A 19,613-nucleotide genomic window follows, 5' to 3' on the forward strand; every position below is an offset into this window, starting at 1 on the left:
TGCCTTGCTGGTATCCGGCAAGGACAAGTCACAGGTGGTGAAAATCCTCAGTGCTGAGCTCTGTAGAACTTGCACCTGGCTTGCTGACAACAAGCTATCCATACACTTGGGTAAAACAGAATCCATCCTGTTTGGGTCCCACATCAACCTCAAGAAAGTCAATGACTTCACCATAAAAGTGGGTGACATTGTTATCACCAGGAAAGATGAGGTCACCTACCTAGGTTCCATTCTAGAGGCTAACCTTTCCTGTGATAAAATGGCAAACAAGGTAATCAAAAAGGTTAACCAACGAACGAGATTTCTCTACAGAATCTCCTCTCTGGTCAACAAAAGCACCTTGAGGATTCTGGCGGGAACTCTCGTTCAACCCTTTTTTGATTACGCATGCACCTCCTGGTACCCTAGCACCTCCAAAACCCTCAAATCTAAACTCCAAACATCTCAGAACAAGCTAGTCAGGTTACTGCTAGACCTCCACCCCAGATCCCACCTCACTCCTACCCACTTCTCTAAAGTGGGCTGGCTCAAGGTGGAGGACAGAGTTAAACAACTAGCACTGAGCCTAGTCTATAAAATCCGCTACACCTCCCTGATACCGAAGTACATGTCAAACTACTTCCTTAACGTAAATGACCGCCATAACCACAACACCAGGGGGAGCTCCACTAACCACGTTAAACCCAGATTCCGAACTAACAAAGGTCTTAACTCATTCTCTTTCTATGCCACATCAATGTGGAATGCGCTCCCAACAGGTATAAAAGAAAGGGCATCTCTATCCTCCTTCAAAACCGCAATAAAAGTTCACCTCCAGGCAGCTACAACCCTAAACTAACACCCTCCCCGGATTGCTAACAATCAAATGTAAACAATCAAATGCAGATACTTTTTCTTATGCCTTCTGATCTCTCTCTCTCTCTCTCTCTCTCTCTCTCTCTCTCTCTCTCTCTCTCTCTCTCTCTCTCTCTCTCTCTCTCTCTCTCTCTCTCGCTATGTCCACTACCTGATGTCCGCCCCCCCCCCCCCCCTCCACACCCCTGATTGTAAATAATGTAAATAATTCATTGTGATTATCTTGTGTGATGACTGTATTATGATGATAGTATATATGATAGGATATATCTGTATCATGAATCAATTTAAGTGGACCCCGACTTAAACAAGTTGAAAAACTTATTCGGGTGTTACCATTTAGTGGTCAATTGTACGGAATATGTACTTCACTGTGCAACCTACTAATAAAAGTCTCAATCAATAAAAAGTCTCAATAGAACAATGACGATAAAGTTCGCAACTTTTGGTCTCTGATTAAAAAAAAAGCCTTGCCCCTACCGGAAGTAGCGTGACGTTGTCAGTTGTTAGCTTCCTCATATTTTCCTATTTTTTTTAACGCAGCTAGAGCGATTTGGACCGAGAAAGCGACGATTACCCCATTAATTTGAGCGAGGATGAAAGATTCGTGGATGAGGAAGTTAGAGTGACGGACTAGAATGCAGTGCAAAACATATCTTTTTTTGCTCTGACGGTAACTTAGGTACAAGCTGGCTCATTGGATTCCACACTCTCTCCTTTTTCTATTGTGGATCACGTATTTGTATTTTAAACCACCTCGGATACTATATCCTCTTGAAAATGAGAGTCGAGAACACGAAATGGACATTCACAGTACTTTTATCTCCACGACAATACATCGTCGAAGCTCTTTAGCTACTGAGCTAACGTGATAGCATCTGGCTCAAATGCAGATAGAAACAAAATAAATAAATCCCTGACTGGAAGGATAGACAGAAGATCAACAATACTATTAAACCATGGACATGTAACTACACGGTTAATAATTCTCAGCCTGGCAAAGCTTAACAATGCTGTTGCTAACGACGCTGAAGCTAACTTAGCAACTTAGCAACCGGACCTCACAGAGCTATGATAAAACATTAGCGCTCCACCTACGCCAGCCAGCCCTCATCTGCTCATCAACACCCGTGCTCACCTGTGTTCCAGCGATCGACGGCGCGACGAAGGACTTCACCCGATCACAGATGCGGTTGGCGGCTAGCGTTGGCTAGCGCGTCTGCTATCCAAGTAAGTCCTCCTTGTTGTGTTGCTACAGCCAGCCGCTAATACACCGATTCCACCTACAACTTTCTTCTTTGCAGTCTCCATTGTTGATTAAACAAATTGCAAAAGATTCACCAACACAGATGTCCAGAATACTGTGGAATTTTTCGATGAAAACAGAGCTTTTTGTATTGGCTTCAATGGGCTACCGATACTCCTGTTTCACTGGCTACGTCACGCGCATACGTCATCATCCAAAGGCGTTTTCAACCGGAAGTTTAGCGGGAAATTTAAAATTGCACTTTATAAGTTAACCCGGCCGTATTGCCATGTGTTGCAATGTTAAGATTTCATCATTGATATATAAACTATCAGACTGCGTGGTCGGTAGTAGTGGGTTTCAGTAGGCCTTTAAGGACATAGATCTGGACACTAATTATATTTTCATGTGTGCCCATTGGAACAAGATGATGCAATTTATGTCATTTATTGATCAATGTTAATACGTTATTGCTTAATCTACAGTAAATCTGGCATTTTTTTTAATGAATTACAGTATCCAACATTTCTCTTGGATTTTCTAGTCCAGCATTTATTTATATATTCATCTTTAATCTTTTTCCTTATTGTAAGTTATTTTATTTTAAAAATAATTATCAATTATATTCATAATTATTTTATTTACCTTTATGAATTACTATTTATTACTTATTTACTATAATTTATGTTTTAACATATTTTTGAATGGTTTTCCTTTTATCACTGCAGAAGCTATAGTCTGTCATTATATTTTCCTTTTTAACTCTTATTTGCTTATTGTGTATGTTTGATTTCTAATTCTAATGTTGGTTTGTTATAAAAAAATAAATTATATAAATAAAAAAATAAAAATAAAAATAAAAATAAAAATATATATATATATATATATGTTTTTTTTTGGTAAATACAGATTTGTATTCTCTTGTTTTATTCCTACCTATTTAAATGCCTAATTGTTTATGTAATTAATTTTATTTTCATTAATCAAAGAAAATTTAAATCATCATAGCGTCCAGGTGGGTCCAACCATTAAGGGTATCTAATTTGTCATGACTGAATATCTACTATGACTCATTTTCACTCTGGAACAAAATGTTCTGTCGGTCAAATTGATGAAAAAAAACAACATTCAATGTGATGTGGGAGTCCATTCAAAAAGCGAAATGTTCACTTCAGGCACAATAATGAGAAAAAGACTATGGGCGCCATGGCGACCATGCACCAATGCTGCTGAGTGAGATGAGTTGAACTTCAAGAATTATGACTAGGTGCTTCTATTACAATACATTTTGTGAAGAATTGCTTGCACAGGCTACATTTGTGTTTCCAGATGATTATATCCACAATTGTGTATTGCTTCTTTTGGGTTTTTATTTCTGTGTGATGGCTGAGGTGCTGCAACAATCTCCTGCTGTGAGAACGTCTGACAACTGGGACATAAAAAGTAGCTTTTATTTGTCAAAGAATCATACATATGACAATATTATATGATAACAGTACTGTACTGTACAAATATTTTGTAAATATAATAATTAATAGTTTTAAGCATTTAAAAAAAAATTGGTATATCCACTTTGAGCAGACTATATCAGCCATTTATTAATATTTATCACTTTGCTGACGGCTCATTAGTGCTCACCAATACCTTCTAATTGGAGAAAATACATTTGATGGCTGTTATCGTTGGTATCAAAAATCATCCTTTAGTTCTCGACTTGGAGCCAAATAAACTGCACCATGATGCAGACAAAAAGTTAAGCATAAAACTGCTGATCATGGAGGTTAAAAGAAAGAATTAGAGCGTTCAACCAGTTTGAATGTCACTGTCTGTATATGGACCATGGGCAGCTTCTAATGTCTACAAGGAAACTGTTTTACAAACTACATGCAACATATGCAAAACACCCGTACTTGGATATGTGGTGGCTGAATTCCATTTCTTTCTTGTAAATGGTATACCAAACCAGTTATTATTAATAATATTACATACCGGTAGCGGAGCTCTTCATGGCATTGTAGTAGTATTCAACCCAGGGAATAAACTTGCTCCAAGAAGCTGGCTGGCGGTTAGCAATGCAGCGCAGAATGGTCTCCAAACTCTGGTTGACCCTCTCTGCCTGCCCGTTGCTCTGAGGGTGGTATCGTCTGCTGGTTCATGCATCTTGGGGTAAAACAATTGCAGTCATGCGAGTTCCTCACAGAGTTTGATTAATAGTTAGCGTAACAGTTGCTCAATTAGTAACATGTAAATGTTTTTAATTTAGCTAGCTGTATAGTAGGGGAGATGGAGTGAGTCAACGAGTTAGACAAGTATTATGAACCTAGATGCAGGTAAAACCTTGCGACTTTTGAACAACTTGTTCATGACTGGCACACCATTAGTTAAAATGCAAAACCTACAAACAAGGTAGAATTAAATGAGCTCTGCTTGTTCTTACTTATTTTCGGACATTTGGATTGTGTAAGTGTTACCATGTGATGGAATTCCCAGTCGTCCCATCGTAATCTGAATGTCAAGTGGTATGTTGGGACGTGAATGTAACTTTCGCCAGCACGGAGGAGTGTGTGTGTGCGTGAGTGTGCGCATGATAAGGTTTCATGTTAAACTCTTGGCAGTTGAATGTGCTTCTCCAACCAGGAAGTGGACCTCTGGTGACTTCTTATTTTTGTCCTGGGGAGTGAAACAAACTGAACCCAAATTGACTTCAAACTCATCCTTGGATATGACACTTTTTAAACTGATTTGTTTATATAATAAAATAATAACTTCAATAATCACCCAGCATATTCTTTGTAAGGAATGTTTTCCAGATGTCCATGTTCATGTATTGTTTGTCTGCAAACTGCAACATGTTGTGTTGTCACTTTGTGTAAAACACAGTGCCTTTTTATCTTAGCTTGGGCGGGGACGGCGTGGCGCGGTTGGGAGAGTGGCCGCGCCAGCAACCTGAGGGTTCCTGGTTCAATCCCCACCTTCCAACCTCGTCACGTCCATCGTGTCCTTGAGCAAGACACTTCACCCTTGCTCCTGATGGGTCATGGCAGCTCCCGCCATCAGTGTGTGAATGTGTGTGTGAATGGGTGAATGTGGAAATAGTGTCAAGGTAGAAAAGCGCTATACAAGTATAACCCATTTACCAATTTTCTCATTGTCACTTCTTAAATCTGTCAGAATTACATCAACTATTCTACCATACGAATGAATAAAAGAAAAAAATGCACAAATGAACAAAATACCTTTTCAATCTTCAAACTAATATTTTTTTTGTGTGTGTGAGATTTTCATTAATTAAAAAAAAAATGTAAGTGCCATTTTGTACTACTTCATGTAAAAAGTGTGATGAAACTGTTGAAACTACTGCACCTTGCCCTGATCCACATACAACACGACAGCGTCGCCATAGCCAGTGGGAACTAATTATCAGTATTTGCCTTTCGCTTTAGTTCCAGGTGCACGTGCACTGTGGCTCTAAAGATCGTGGGAGATCTTCTCCTCCGAAGCATGGAAATTCTCATGGGAAGCCCAATATTGACGAGGCGCTTTTTTTTACACCTTTGAAACGTTTACTGATCAAACTTGTGAAAGTAAGTCTGATGAAATCCACACATTCAGTTAGGACGAAGTAATAATTATGTCCTGTGTGTGTGTGCGTGTGTGTGTGTGTGTGTGTGTGTGTGTGTGTGTGTGTGTGCGTGTGTGTGTGTGTGCGTGTGTGTGTGTGTGTGTGTGTGTGTGTGTGTGTGTGTGTGTGTGTGTGTGTGTGTGTGTGTGTGTGTGTGTGTGTGTGTGTGTGTGTGTGTGTGTGTGTGAGACAATAAAAGAGTGAGTCATCTGTAATGGTCAGTGATGCATAGCATATAAAGTGCTATATTGGTCCAAGTCAGTCATCCTCACACCAATCTTTCCAACCTGAGTAAGTATTTAAATATTTATTGAGCTTTGACAACACCTTTATATTTCACGTCAATGATACACACATACATCAGGTCCTTGATCAACACGCGCTTCAACTACAATATTTACATATTGCCGCGCGCCTCACGCGTGATGCTGACAATCAGCAGGATGAGGGGGCGGGATGAAGGAATGAGCGGTAGAGAGAGAAAACAGCAGGGGGAGTGGGGTGATATGGTAAGAGTGTGTGTGGGTGTATAGATTTTCTCGCTGAGGATGGCAGGTTCTCACAGACCGTTGCTTCAGAGTATGTGACACGCAAGGCACAAGCCCGAATGTACACATGAACTGATGCAAACTTACAGCAACAGGCTGGTGAAGTGAATTATATTTATATAGCGCTTTTTCTCTAGTGACTCAAAGCGCTTTACATAGTGAAACCCAATATTTAAGTTACATTTAAACCAGTGTGGGTGGCACTGGGAGCAGGTGGGTAAAGTGTCTTGCCCAAGGACACAACGGCAGTAACTAGGATGGCGGATGCGGGGATCGAACCTGCAACCCTCAAGTTGCTGGCACGGCCGCTCTACCAACCAAGCTATACACGCTTCAGATTAATTGAGGTACTTTAAATAAACCAGGGGGAATCAAGACTTTTTCTATATACAGTATATATATATATATATATATATATATATATATATATATATATATATATATATATATATATATATATATATATATATATATATATATATATATATATATATATATATATATATATATATATATGTAAATATATATACATATATATATGTAAATATATATATATATATATATATATATATATATATATATATATATATATATATATATATATATATATATATATATATATATATATATATATATATATATATATATATATATTAAGTTAAAGTTAAAGTACCAATGATTGCCACACACACACTAGGTGTGGCGAAATTATTTTCTGCATTTGACCGATCACCCTTGATCACCCACTGGGAGGTGAGGGGAGCAGTGAGCAGCGGTGGCCTCACCCGGGAGTAATTTTTGGTAAATTAAACCCCAATTCCAACCCTTGATGCGGAGTGTCAAGCAGGGAGGTAATGGGTCCCATTTTTATAGTCTTTGGTATGACTAAGCCGGGGTTTGAACTCACAACCTACCGATCTCAGGGCGGACACTATATATATATATATATATATATATATATATATATATATATATATATATATATATATATATATATATATATATATATATATATATATATATATATATATATATATATATATATATATATATATATATATTTATCCATCCATGTTCTACCGCTTGTCCCTCTCGGGGGGTCGCGGGGGTGCTGGAGCCTATCTCAGCTGCACTCGGGCGGAAGGCGGGGTACACCCTGGACAAGTTGCTACCTAATTGCAGATATATATATATATACATACTATGGGGAACATATTCACCATTAATTAGTTGCTTATTAACATGCAAATTAGTAACATATTGGCTCTTAATTAGTCATTATTAAGTACTTATTAAGGGTTAGGGGTTAGTGTTAGTGTTAGCATTGGGGTTAGGGTCTAACCCTAACCCCAACGCTAACCCTAACTAACAAAACACAAAACTACAAATGTTGGTAACACTTTAGTATGGGGAACATATTCACCATTAATTAGTTGCTTATTAACATATATGTTCCCCATACTAAAGTGTGACCATAGTTTCTTTTGTTTCGTTAAATTACAAATATTTAACGACAAAGCAGCACGGTGGCAGAGGGGTTAGTGCGTCTGCCTCACAATACGAAGGTCCTGAGTAGTCGTGAGTTCAATCCCGGCCTCGGGATCTTTCTGTGTGGAGTTTGCATGTCCTCCCCGTGACTGCGTGGGTTCCCTCCGGGTACTCCGGCTTCCTCCCACCTCCAAAGACATGCACCTGGGGATAGGTTGATTGGCAACACTAAATTGGCCCTAGTGTGTGAATGTGAGTGTGAATGTTGTCTGTCTATCTATGTTGGCCCTGCGATGAGGTGGCGACTTGTCCAGGGTGTACCCTGCCTTCCGCCCAATTGTAGCTGGGATGGGCTCCAGCGCCCCCCGCGACCCCGAAGGGAATAAGCGGTAGGAAATGGATGGATGGATAACGACAAAGCATTGTGTTTTAATTAGTTATTGCCATCAACATTTCAGCTTTTTCTCATTGTGCCTTTTTGCTCTGTTTTTCCCCATTTTCGCTGGGGTTTTTACCCATTTAATTTACTTTCTCCAGTGTGCTGCAGGCCAATAAAAAACAATTTGCAAATGCCCCTCGGGCCTCACTTTGGATACCCCTGTGTATCACTGTAATTCATACAGGTATTCATACATCTGTTTTCTATATCCCTTGTGCTCATTTACCTTTACTAGCAACCTTTATTAACATTTATTCTGTTCAACTAATATTTAAGTGTTGCATGCGACATGATCCCAAGATGCAGAGAACAGCAAACGATGTGCAGGTTGAATTGTATTTAATATACAAAGCAACAGCTATTGTGCAGCTGGGAAGTGCGCCGGGAGCAAAGAGAAAGCTACAAGCACACTTAACAGACTACAAAGTAATGAGCCAGCAAGCTGCAACAGCTGAAACTAAATAGACCTGATTAGACAAACGAGAACAGGTGCACTGGCAAAGTAAAGGCGCTGCAAGACAAAGATAACCGGAAGTAGAACTGAAAAATAAGCGTGCAAGACTGGATCCAAACACAGGAAAATACAAACATATGACCAAACACACAGGAGCCAGCCTGATCAATATACTCACAAAAAATAACGCAAAAATACAAAAAAAAATCTCTATTTTCCTTTTTACTTTGTGTACAACAAATATGGGGGTCATACTCTATGCACATTATTTGGGTAAATATCAATTATATTCAGCGTCACACTAAGTGCCAATGATCATTACAGTGTTTTTATTATCTTGATGTATCGCTACAGGCGCCATATCTGCCTCCGTTCCCATGGCGGCGAGGTGGAGAAGGCATGCGTTTCAGTTTTGTTTTTTTAACCGGTGTTCACAGAAGAAACGATGTGGCATGTGGAAACAAACTGTCACCCATCTTTGGCTTCTCTGTCCACTCAGGTGAGCATTGGGATATTGTGTTTAGGCCTCCACTGCATCCCAGATATCGCCAGGTGTTTAAATATGTTTCCTTGTTTTTGGATGCCAACCTGCAATTCATTTGAAGAACTGGAAATTGAATTTTCTTCCAACCCACATAATGCTGAGATGGAATTACAGGAATGGGAATTAACTCAAGTTTGTTGCAATTCAAAGAAATTTCTTGCATCCAAGTAATAATTTAATCATGTACAGTATAATTACTTATCATGTGTTTCACATTTTTGTCTTGATTTCCAAATTCTATCAATGTTTAATACTTGGATATAGTAAAGAGTTCTAGGAAATGGAAGTACTCTTCCACAATTTGGGAAGTCCTAAGTAAGGATGGTGAATTTAACGCTTTAATGCATGTGATTAATCACAAAAAAATGATTGAATTATTCATGTACAGTATAAATGCAGATTAATCACAAAATGTGTTTTGACCGCACGCGCTCCTTTACTTAACCACGGATGGTCACCAGAAAGGCGGTGTGGGATGTTATACGGTCAGTGATTATGTCAATGCGTACGCTAGTGCTCCGACTGGTGTGCTCGCTGGCAAATTTTGCTTCAAAATACATCCCGACTGAAAATAATACTGTTACCAGGTTTTGAGCAAATAAATTACATGCATTCAATGGAAAAAAAATCACATATGACATTCTGACAATAAAATTACATTTGTGTCAAAATATGTTGGTTTTTTTGCAAGCAAGTAATTTACTGTAATCGTCACGATTTATCAAAATTCAAAAACAAAAAATTAATCTGATTGAAAAAATTATTAGCACTATTTATAATACATCAGACTAAACGATCTGTTTTATAGAAATTCTTAATTGTTTACTGAAAAACCTTTGCTGTATAAGGTTAACAAAATCTCAATCTATTACAGCATATTGTACCTAAAATTTGTCTGAATGTAAGAAACTGAACATATAAAGTCCACAATAGATTAAGGGTGTCCCGATATAACTTTTTCACTTTCGATACATTATTGGAGCCTTAAGTAGTTACCGATACCGATATTGATCCGATCAATACCAGCACATATCATTGTACATACTGGTGTGAAATATTTAGAAAATGTTTGATCAAGTGAAATTACTCAGAGAACAACAGTGGGTATTAAAAACACTAACCCTATGACTGTTTTGAATTCAAGGAGAGTGGTAACATGTTTTTGGCGACACATGGTGGACACGTTAATTCAGTAAGTTAAGCTCACGATGCAGTAAATTGAATGACGCAGACACATTTGTTACTGGATACTGTATGTGTAAGTAATATACAACTATACTTATTTGATACTTGTTTGTATTGGACTGCAATATTGTTCCATTAAGGACCCTTATAATGTATGTCTAACTTGTGTGCTTAGCTGTTGTGTAGCTGTTAGCTCCTTGTAGCCTACAGCCTACCATGTTTGCCTTTTGTTAATGACTTCACTAAAATCCAAGAAAGGACCAACCTTGAGTGCTTATTGGAGGACATTTAGATGTTAATTGCTTTGCACAAGTAACTGCTTGTATAGGAACTTATTGTAGCGATTTTACATGCAAGCCGATACTTGTTTTTTTTGCTGATATCCGAACGATATCTGATAGCAATATCAGATTGGGACACCCTATACACGCAGTTCATAGTAATAATATTTCTATGAAACCAACATTTTTAATTGGAATTTCACATCATTTCAATTCTACTTTCTTTCATTTTAATTGCAATTGTACTTTCTGTTGCAATATTAATTCAGATTAAATTCTGTTCAAAATGTTGCACCAGCCATGCCATATGAACAAATGAGGATGTCGGGTGGGATGCATTGTATTTGTCTACATGCATGAATGAGTCCCCTTTTTTTTTTTTACCATGATATGCATACATTATAGACACTCTGAATTGTTTAAACACACACTTTGTGCCTTCTATGTATCGTCGTTATCGCTGTCTTTTCTGCGCTGGATGTCCCCACCAGACTTAAGCTCCATCAGCTCCACTTCATGCTTTGCTGCAGTCTCCAGCACCTTCTGCTTGTTGTAAAACACCACAAAGTTGTTAATGATGGGGTGTATAGGTAAGGCGATGGCTATGACTCCACACAGGAAACTCAGGGCTGCGTTACACTTGCCCAGAGTGGTTTTGGGGTAGATGTCTCCGTATCCCACCGTGGTCATGGTGATGATGGCCCACCAGAAGGATTGTGGAATGCTCCTGAAGAGAGTCTTGGGGTGACTTTGCTCCATAGTGTAGCCCAGAGCGGCGAAGACAAAAATCCCCACGCCCATGTACATGAGGAGCAGCCCCAGCTCCTTGAGGCTCCTCTTGAGGGCGTAGGTGAGTGTCTGGAGTCCTGACGAGTGGCGCGCCAACTTGAAGATGCGCGCTATGCGCATGATGCGCAGCGCCTGCACCGCCTGCTGAACGTTGGCCAGCTCCATCATGGAGAAGGTGCCGAGGTACGTCAGACTGAGCACCACGTAGAAAGGCATGATGGCCATGAAGTCGACGATGTTCATGAAAGAGAGCGCAAAGTGCAACTTATTGGGTGAGGAGGCGAGGCGCAGCAGGTACTCTGCCGTGAACCACATCATGCAGGCGGTCTCTATCGCCTCCAAAGTCGGGTGTTCCACCAGCTTCCCCTCGGCGTCCGACACCTGCAACTCCGGGATGGTTCCCACGCACATCACCACCGCCGACACCAGGACGGAGAGGAAGGACGCGATAGCAATTACGCGCGCCGGGAAGGAGGAACCAGGCTTCTCCATGAGCCTCCAGAGGACCCTCTGACACTGCTGGGTGCCAGAAGCGTTCTGGTCCTCCTCCAGATCCTCCAAAATCACCTTCACCTTGCCGGCGATGTCCTTCAGCTCGCCCTCCTTCTCGCTCAGGTAACTTTTACAGCAGTCGTCCAAAACACTCTGGTCGATTTTCCAGAATTCCATCTCCTTGATGAAACAAATGGGGCAAATGCCGCGTTTGATGTGGATTTCATCCAGGTAGTAAACATCCATGATGCACTTGAAGGCATCTGGATCTCGGTCGAAGTAAAACTCCTTCCTGCTGGGGTCAAAGTCGTCACAAAGAGAGGAAATAAGTTCGTCGTTGTGCGCCGAGGAGCAGTTCACCAACTCGGCCAGTCTGCTCTCCGGGTAACGATTGAGAACATCCCCAAAAAGCACCACTCGGACCCCGCCGATGTTCACAGTGATCTCAGGCTCATCCTCGCACCTCCTGTATTTGGGCTTCGGGATCGTCCACATGTTGTTGTTGTTGGAGCAAACACAATGCTGGATCCTATTAGTAGAATTAGCGCATACTGCAGATTTTAAAGTGCAATTGTTTTCCTCTTCAAGCTGACAGAGTGACTGACACAGCTTGTGTGTGTCTTTTTGTAGCAAGGAGAGTGAGAGGAGCACTTTCACTGCTTGCATTGAGCTCTCCTAGCGGTGAGCTTCCGTATTACATCATTGCTTCACTGATCCATCATCAGACCTGATATCTTGGGTAGTGCAGTGGTTCTTAACGTTGTTGGGGGTACCGAACCCCACCAGTTTCATATGCGCTATCACCGAACCCTTCTTTAGTGGAAAATATATATATATATTTTTTTTTTTCAAATTCAAGACAAAGTTGTATGTTTTTGGTAACACTTTTTATTCTAAGTAACAACGACTTAATTTAGAGTTATTTGGACACTAGGGGAACATATTCTAAGTAACAAAGACTTAATTTAGAGTTTTTTGGACACTAGGGAAACATATTCTAAGTAACAAAGACTTAATTTAGAGTTATTTGGACACTAGGGGAACATATTCTAAGTAACAAAGACTTAATTTAGAGTTATTTGGACACTAGGGGAACATATTCTAAGTAACAAAGACTTAATTTAGAGTTATTTGGACACTAGGGGAACATATTCTAAGTAACAAAGACTTAATTTAGAGTTATTTGGACACTAGAGGAACATATTCTAAGTAACAAAGACTTAATTTAGAGTTATTTGGACACAAGGGGAACATATTCTAAGTAATAACGACTTAATTTAGAGTTATTTGGTTAGGGTTAGGGTCAAGGTTAGAGGGTTAGGGCCAGGGTTAGAGGGTTAGGGTTATAATAAGGCCATGCCGAATAAGGCTTTAATAAGTACTTAATAATGACTAGTTAAGAGCCAATATGTTACTAATTTGCATGTTAATAAGCAACTAATTAATGGTGAATATGTTCCCCATACTAAAGTGTTACCATGTTTTATTACTGGTGTATAAAATGAACCGTGCCTGAACATCACCTTGTTCAAACAACAAAACCAACACAGTGCATAAAGTCACAACAAATTACACACCTGCAAATCAGTCAGCTGTTGCCGTATCCGTAATACGCCGATAGGGAGAAGTTTGTATTTACACGATGAGTCCGGTGTGTTTTGATCTCCGCCGAACCCCTGAGGCCGACTCACAGAACCCCTAGTGTTCCATCGAACCCAGGTTAAGAACCACTGGGGTAGGGCAATATTTTTTCAGTCCTGTTCTGAGCTTATTTTCCCAAACATCTGTTTTTGCTGTGTTGTTCATATCATTATTGTTATTAAGTTGTTTGATATTGTTAAGGGTGGGCGATACTGCAGATTTTGGCATGGATCTTATACCAACTAAATACAGGGTTGGTATATTGCTTTTCAAGATCATTGATATGCATATCCATCCATCCATTTCCTACTGCTTGTCCCTTTTGCTGGAGCCTATCTCAGCTGCATTCGGGCAGTAGGCAGGGTACGCCCTGGACAAGTCGCAGGGCCAGCACAGATAGACAGACAACATTTACACTCACATTCACACACTAGGGCCAATTTAGTGTTGCCAATCAGCCTATCCCCAGGTGCATGTCTTTGGAGGTGGGAGGAAGCCGGAGTACATGCAAACTCCAGAAAGACCCCGAGCCCGAGGATCGAACCCAGGACCTTCGTATTGTGAGGAACATGCACTAATCCCTGTTGCACCGTGCTGCCCTGATACGAATATGATTGCTTTTAATTTGTTAATCGTATCAGAATATTTTTTTGGTGAACCAACAAAAAGTATCCTGTAGCAATGTAACACCATCAACCAAATAGCACAGTTATTCCCTTTGATTACATACAATTGTTTGAGCAAAATAAAGTGAATGCATGTAAACAAAAGCAAAGCCACAACTACCATTAACTCTCATTCAAATATTTTGGATTTTTGCCCAAATATTTTGGATTTTTCCTCCAAAGCCCTACTTGTGTCCATCTTATCACATCTTATTCTAATGCTACCCTCAGTACCAAAAAACAATACTATCCATATTTTCTTTAAGTATTTTGTACTAAAAGCTACATAAATACATTAAATAAAAAGGTAAATACTACTACTGACTTTTTGTTCAAACAATTGTATGTAATAAAAAAGAATCAGTGCTATTTTTTTACATTGTTATCTAAGTATGTTTTAGAGCACTGACACAAAAATCCTCAACAGTATTGATGTAATCTTTGACCTAAACTTGCAGACATCTTACTTAGTTTTTTTAAGTACCAACATGAAGATACATGTAAATATTCTGCACTCCTGCTGTGCCATTTTATGCAATTAAAACAACTTCACCATCATTTGAGTTCATTGCATATTACGCTCATGACTATACAAAGCTTTTCTACAATTCACTACACATTTCTTGGTAGAAACTCGAATATTCTTGTGATATACAAGAATTTTGATTTTAATGACGTCATTAGGAATAAAAAGACTCACGGGTTATGAAAACAATCTTTACATAGACCCAAATCGTCGGGAGGATTAACACTTCCAGACATTAGGTTTTACTCCTGGGCCACCAACATTAAAATTCTTAATAATGGCTGTAATATGAAGCATTTGATCCCCTTCTGTTATGGCTGGTTATGGAGGCTAACTCAACTAAACCAGTAACTCTTATGGCTGTGGGTCACTCCCCCATCCACTCTTCTACTTCCGCTTTTTATGAAAAATCCAATTGTAAAAACCTCATTCAGAATTTGGGTTCAGTTTAAGCGCTATTTTGTATTTTGTCATGAGCATTTTACGCTCATGACTATACAAAGCTTTTCTACAATTCACTACACATTTCTTGGTAGAAACTCGAATATTCTTGTGATATACAAGAATTTTGATTTTAATGACGTCATTAGGAATAAAAAGACTCACGGGTTATGAAAGCAATCTTTACATAGACCCAAATCGTCGGGAGGATTAACACTTCCAGACATTATGTTTTACTCCTGGGCCACCAACATTAAAATTCTTAATAATGGCTGTAATATGAAGCATTTGATCCCCTTCTGTTAAGGCTGGTTATGGAGGCTAACTCAACTAAACCAGTAACTCTTATGGCTGTGGGTCACTCCCCCATCCACTCTTCTACTTCCGCTTTTTATGAAAAATCCAATTGTAAAAACCTCATTCAGAATTTGGGTTCAGTTTAAGCGCTATTTTGTATTTTGTCATGAGCATTTTACGCTCATGACTATACAAAGCTTTTCTACAATTCACTACACATTTATTGGTAGAAACTCGAATATTCTTGTGATATACAAGAATTTTGATTTTAATGACGTCATTAGGAATAAAAAGACTCACGGGTTACGAAAGCAATCTTTACATAGACCCAAATCGTCGGGAGGATTAACACTTCCAAACATTAGGTTTTACTCCTGGGCCACCAACATTAAAATTCTTAATAATGGCTGTAACATGAAGCATTTGATCCCCTTCTGTTATGGCTGGTTATGGAGGCTAACTCAACTAAACCAGTAACTCTTATGGCTGTGTTTCACTCCCCCATCCACTCTTCTACTTACGCTTTTTATGAAAAATCCAATTGTAAAAACCTCATTCAGAATTTGGGTTCAGTTTAAGCGCTATTTTGTTTTACAGACTATTTCTAGTCTTGCACCCATCACTGCTAATTATGCTTTCCCTCCCTTTCTTGTTAAGATGGTCGAGTCTGGGGATCAATGACATTAAATATTTATACATTGTCAACACTTTTGCCTATTTTCAACAATTTTTTGATACATTTTCACTCCCTAATCAACACTTTTTTAAATATCTAGAGATCTGCAGTTTTGTTTTAATACTTTCCCTAGGTTTCCAGATTTACCGACTGACAGTCTTAGAAGTGTTTCTGATGCATATTTACAACCAAACTGTTCTTTTACGTCCTGAGTCTCTAAATTCAATTAAGTCACTTTGGGAGGAGAATTTAGGAGTGACCCTATCTGAGGATAGCTGGACAGAGATTTTAAGTAGAGTTCGTAAGTCTTTTATCTGTGCAAGACAAAGCCTCATCCAATGCAAGCTAGTACATCATACTTATTATACCAAGGTTTGACTAGCTAAGATGTATGAGGGAATATATGAATCATGTGATCGGTGCCACTAGTCTCCAGCTAATACATATGTTTTGGATCTGCCCATCCCTGTGCAGTTATTGGACAGAACATTTTAACACTTTGTCTGTGGTTACTGGCGAAAGGATTGAACAGAATCCTCGAAGCGGACTATTTGGGGTGGCAGCCCAATTATCTACCCTTAACAAATCTAAAAATAATCTTGTAGCATTCACTACTCTGTTGGCTAGAAGACTCATTGTGTTGAATTGGAAGGCGACAACGCCTCCTTGCCACACACGCTGGATTAAAGATGTTCTGTATTTTCTCAAACTGGAGAAGATTAGGCTGACGTTAAATGGTTGTTCTGCAAAGTTTCAAGAACTGTGGGATGCCTTTCAGAGATATGTAAGAGAAACTGATCTCAAAATTAACCCTGATTGAAACACAACTGGGTTGTGGGTGGCTGATGAGCCTTTTGTGTGCTTGTTGGAAAAAGCATTTGATGTATTTGTGTTTACTTTTGTCAATTGTATGTTTATAAAACCTAATTGAAAAATGTTTTTAAAAAAACAGGAATTTGGGTCATAGGACTTCTATGTTTCCCACAGAATAGCAATCTATCTGTTGCGGTGGTGTAGAATTGTAGATGACATTATATTCTAATTTGCAATATTGACAATAGACACAAAATAAGTGAAATCATGCAAATTTTCCAAAGTATGAGGTTTTTAAAAAGAGTGTATTTATAAACTTGCATAAACATGGAGGATTCTAAGCAGAACATGGAGGATTCTTAACAGGGAGCATCAAATCTATTTGTGGCAGTCCAAATGTATTTGTGGCGAGCCTCCACAAATAAAAGAATGTATGGGAAATATGTGATTTGCTGTTGATAGAGTATTTAGGCAATGGGCTTTGGTCAAAAATATGAAACCAGGTGTAACAGATGCAAGCTAGTGTGACTGTGGAATAGTAGTGCAACCCCCACACCCTGATGCCTTAAGAGCTGCGCTGGACAATGAGTTGACAACCAAAGGCTTTAAGTCATTGGCTAGCAGTGCTTGACTTAACTCTCAATCTGTGGGGATATGTGGTCACTGGTTCGAGGGGTTCAAGTATGCAGGGCTGGACTGAGAGGTATGAGCACTGTCACACAGGCACTGCAAAATACAATGTGCTTAGGTCAAAAATATGAAACCAGGTGTAACAGATGCAAGCTAGTGTGACTGTGGGATAGTAGTGCAACCCTCACACCCTGATGCCTTAAGAGCTGCGCTGGACAATGAGTTGACAACCAAAGGCTTTAAGTCATTGGCTAGCAGTGCTTGACTTAACTCTCAATCTGTGGGGATATGTGGTCACTGGTTCGAGGGGTTCAAGTATGCAGGGCTGGACTGAGAGGTATGAGCTCTGTCACACAGGCACTGCAAAATAAATTGTATGTGTTTTTCGTGTTTTGTGTTGCTAGCTTGAGTCCAACAAGTTGATGTTAACGGGGAAGCAGATGTAGGAGAAGTAGTCCTGTTGGCTGAGTCCTGGGATGTCACAGGTCACCTGAAAGCAACACAACACTCTCATACATCATTGATCACACAGCACGTCTATGCAGGTTCTCATTTATCCAGGTCATTGTCATCAATCCACAGTGATCATTTATAAACAACTGTCGTTTGCTTTGACAGTTAGGATTGCTCGTTTGCATTGAAACAGTTGTTTTTCTCACCACGATAGGGCGAAACCATCCTTGTCCAGGCACAACCTCCTGGCTTTTGGAGTATACATATTTGGGGTTTTGGCACCAACCGTTTGGACTAGATCTGACCAATCTAAGTCTATGAGCACGAACTGATGAAGCCTACTCGGACGAGCGGCGAAACGTCTTCCCAGACAAACTAAGCAGTCCAGTTGCGAACGATTGAACGCCCTGAGATTAAACAGCATGTTTATTGCACAGGTGTGCCGTAGGCTGCCCACAATACAACGCCACTCTGAAATGTGCAGTTTTGCTTTATTGGGTATCTGAGGGGGGGTGTTCAGAAAAGCACTCAGTATATGGTGTGACCACCATATGAGTCACACAGTGCAACACATCTCCTACACATAGAGTTGATCAGGTTGTTGATTGTGGCCTGTGGAATGTTGGTCCACTCTTCTTCAATGGCTGTGCGAATTTGCTGGATATTGGCAAGAACTGGAACAGGCTGTCGTATACGCCGATTCACAGCATCCCAAACATGCTCAATGGGTGACATGTTCGGTGAGGTTCTGGCCATGCAAGAACCGGGTTTTTTTCAGCTTCCAGAAATTGTGTACAAATCCTTGCAACATGGGACTGTGCATTGTCATGCTGCAACATGAGGTGATGGTCTCGGGTGAAGAGCACAACAATGAGCCTCAAGATATTGTCACGGTATCCCTGTGCAAATGCCATCAATAAAATGCACCTGCATTTGTTGTCCATAACAAACGCCTGCCCATATCATAACTCCACACCCACCATGAACCACTCAATTTACAACGTTGGTATCAGCAAACCGCTCTCCCCCATGACGGCACAGAGAACACCTCTGCAACGTGCCAAACGCCATCGAATGTGAGCATTTGCCCACTCAAGTTGGTTACGACGACGAACTGCAGTCAGGTCAAGACCCCGATGAGGTTGACAAGTATGCAGATGAGTTCCTCACAGTTTGTGCAGAAATTCTTTGATTATGCAAACTAATTGTTGCAACAGCTGTCCGGGTGCCTGGTCAAAGACAATCATGGAGGTGCACCTGCTGGATGCGGAGGTCCTGGGCTGGTATACTTACACATGGTCTGCAGTTGTGAGGCTGGTTGGACGTACTGCCAAATTCTCTAAAACGCCTTTGGAGACGGCTTATGGTAGGGAAATGAACATTCAATTAACGGGCAACAGCTCTGGTGGACAGTCCTGCACTCAGCATGTCAACTTCACGCTCCCTTAAAACTTGCAACATTTGTGGCATTGTGATGTGTGATAAAACTGCACATTTCAGCATGGCCTTTTATCGTGGGCAGCCTAAG

The 19,613-nt window shown here is 40.0% G+C and overlaps 2 protein-coding genes across 5 annotated transcripts in view; both read right to left on the reverse strand.

Annotated features, from left to right (window-relative positions):
- Positions 1-7,455: 7,455 nt before the first annotated feature.
- On the reverse strand, positions 7,456-12,517 carry kcnf1b (potassium voltage-gated channel, subfamily F, member 1b). The gene has a single exon (XM_062040486.1). It carries the CDS (start codon positions 12,436-12,438, stop codon positions 11,104-11,106), a length of 1,335 nt encoding a protein of 444 aa, XP_061896470.1. The 5' UTR covers positions 12,439-12,517; the 3' UTR covers positions 7,456-11,103.
- Positions 12,518-17,296: 4,779 nt separating this feature from the next.
- The window catches only part of atp6v1c2 (ATPase H+ transporting V1 subunit C2), a 37,682-nt gene continuing 35,365 nt past the window's right edge, over positions 17,297-19,613 (reverse strand). For all 4 annotated transcript variants that reach the window (XM_062041755.1, XM_062041752.1, XM_062041754.1 and 1 more), the window contains exon 15: positions 17,297-18,122. In XM_062041755.1, the coding sequence (XP_061897739.1) occupies positions 18,033-18,122 (90 nt within the window). In that variant the 3' untranslated portion in view covers positions 17,297-18,032. The remainder of the gene's footprint in view (positions 18,123-19,613) is intronic.

The sequence above is a fragment of the Entelurus aequoreus genome, linkage group LG03 (assembly GCF_033978785.1).
Source record: "Entelurus aequoreus isolate RoL-2023_Sb linkage group LG03, RoL_Eaeq_v1.1, whole genome shotgun sequence".
NCBI classification, from domain to species: domain Eukaryota; kingdom Metazoa; phylum Chordata; class Actinopteri; order Syngnathiformes; family Syngnathidae; genus Entelurus; species Entelurus aequoreus.

Excerpts from the sequence above, each read along its gene's own strand:
- kcnf1b (XM_062040486.1), bottom strand. The coding sequence starts at position 12,438 with ATGTGGACGATCCCGAAGCCCAAATACAGGAGGTGCGAGGATGAGCCT.